Source organism: Cantharellus anzutake, assembly GCF_015039405.1.
Source record: "Cantharellus anzutake strain C23 chromosome Unknown EI90scaffold_126, whole genome shotgun sequence".
In the NCBI taxonomy this organism is placed as follows: Eukaryota; Fungi; Basidiomycota; class Agaricomycetes; order Cantharellales; family Hydnaceae; genus Cantharellus; species Cantharellus anzutake.
The window spans coordinates 200,608-201,522 of NW_024067076.1; the positions used below are offsets into that span (position 1 = coordinate 200,608).

Here is a 915-nt window from a genome sequence, read left to right on the forward strand (position 1 = left end):
TCTTCGGTTCCCACTTCAGGTACATTTATGTACATGTGGCTTGAGTCACATGGTGAGTGCCACGTCATCCTCGGGGACAGCTGCAGGCATCCAGGTGTCCCTGTGGGGGATCCCGAGTGTCAGAGTACACCCACTTCCGGCCACTTCCAGCCTACTTACCATCATGATCTGATTCCATGATCTATGATCACCCAGATTCCATGATCCATGATCCCTGTACAGCCTTATGATCTGATCCCACTCCAAGATCCATGTTCCATGATCCATGATCCAACACAGCCAGACAAACCTGGATCATTGATTGTTGGTATGTACAGTGCCTCGTAGATTAGCTGTGTGTGTGGGCTACAGTATATTACACCCTGAGTAGCGAGCAGGAAGACCAGCTTTCTTCTCTCATTTCCCCTTGCTGCTCAGGTATGTTGTACATAGTAACATAGTGGCTGGAATACAACTCATTTCCCCTCACTGCTCAGCTGGAGCCTGTGTCGCCTAGCACACCTCGCGGTTCTCCTATTGAGACTGACCCAGACCTTCCTAGTCTTACCTCCACTTCCACTGGATCTCTTGACCTTAGCTCCAAGCAGCTCGGTATCCTGACACTGAGAGTGTCCGCTGCATGTGCGCATGCTGGGCACAGCGGGAAGCCGTCTGGGGTGTGTGGGTGTCAGGGCACACCCGCCTGACCCGGGCCCACCCGGGCCCACCCAGCCACACCACACCCGCTCCCCGCTGTCTATCCCACTCCCCCCTCCTTCCTCCCTCTCCTCCCCTTTCTTTTCCCTTTTCTTTCCCCTTTTCTTTATTTCATTCTTCTCATCTTCCTCTTCCTGTTTATTTCTTTCTATCTACACGGACCACCTTCCTTTGTATCGATGTACTATTGACCCATCCGGCCCACACACCCCGGATGGC

The 915-nt window shown here is 52.9% G+C and overlaps 1 protein-coding gene across 1 annotated transcript; it reads left to right on the forward strand.

Moving 5' to 3' along the window:
- Positions 1–258: 258 nt before the first annotated feature.
- EI90DRAFT_3134853 (uncharacterized protein) lies at positions 259–686 on the forward strand (the record flags this gene model as incomplete). The annotated part of the gene is made up of 3 exons (XM_039064696.1): positions 259–307; positions 371–417; positions 477–686. 3 exons carry the CDS (start codon positions 259–261, stop codon positions 684–686), a joined length of 306 nt encoding a protein of 101 aa, XP_038909027.1.
- Between the last annotated feature and the right edge of the window lie 229 nt (positions 687–915).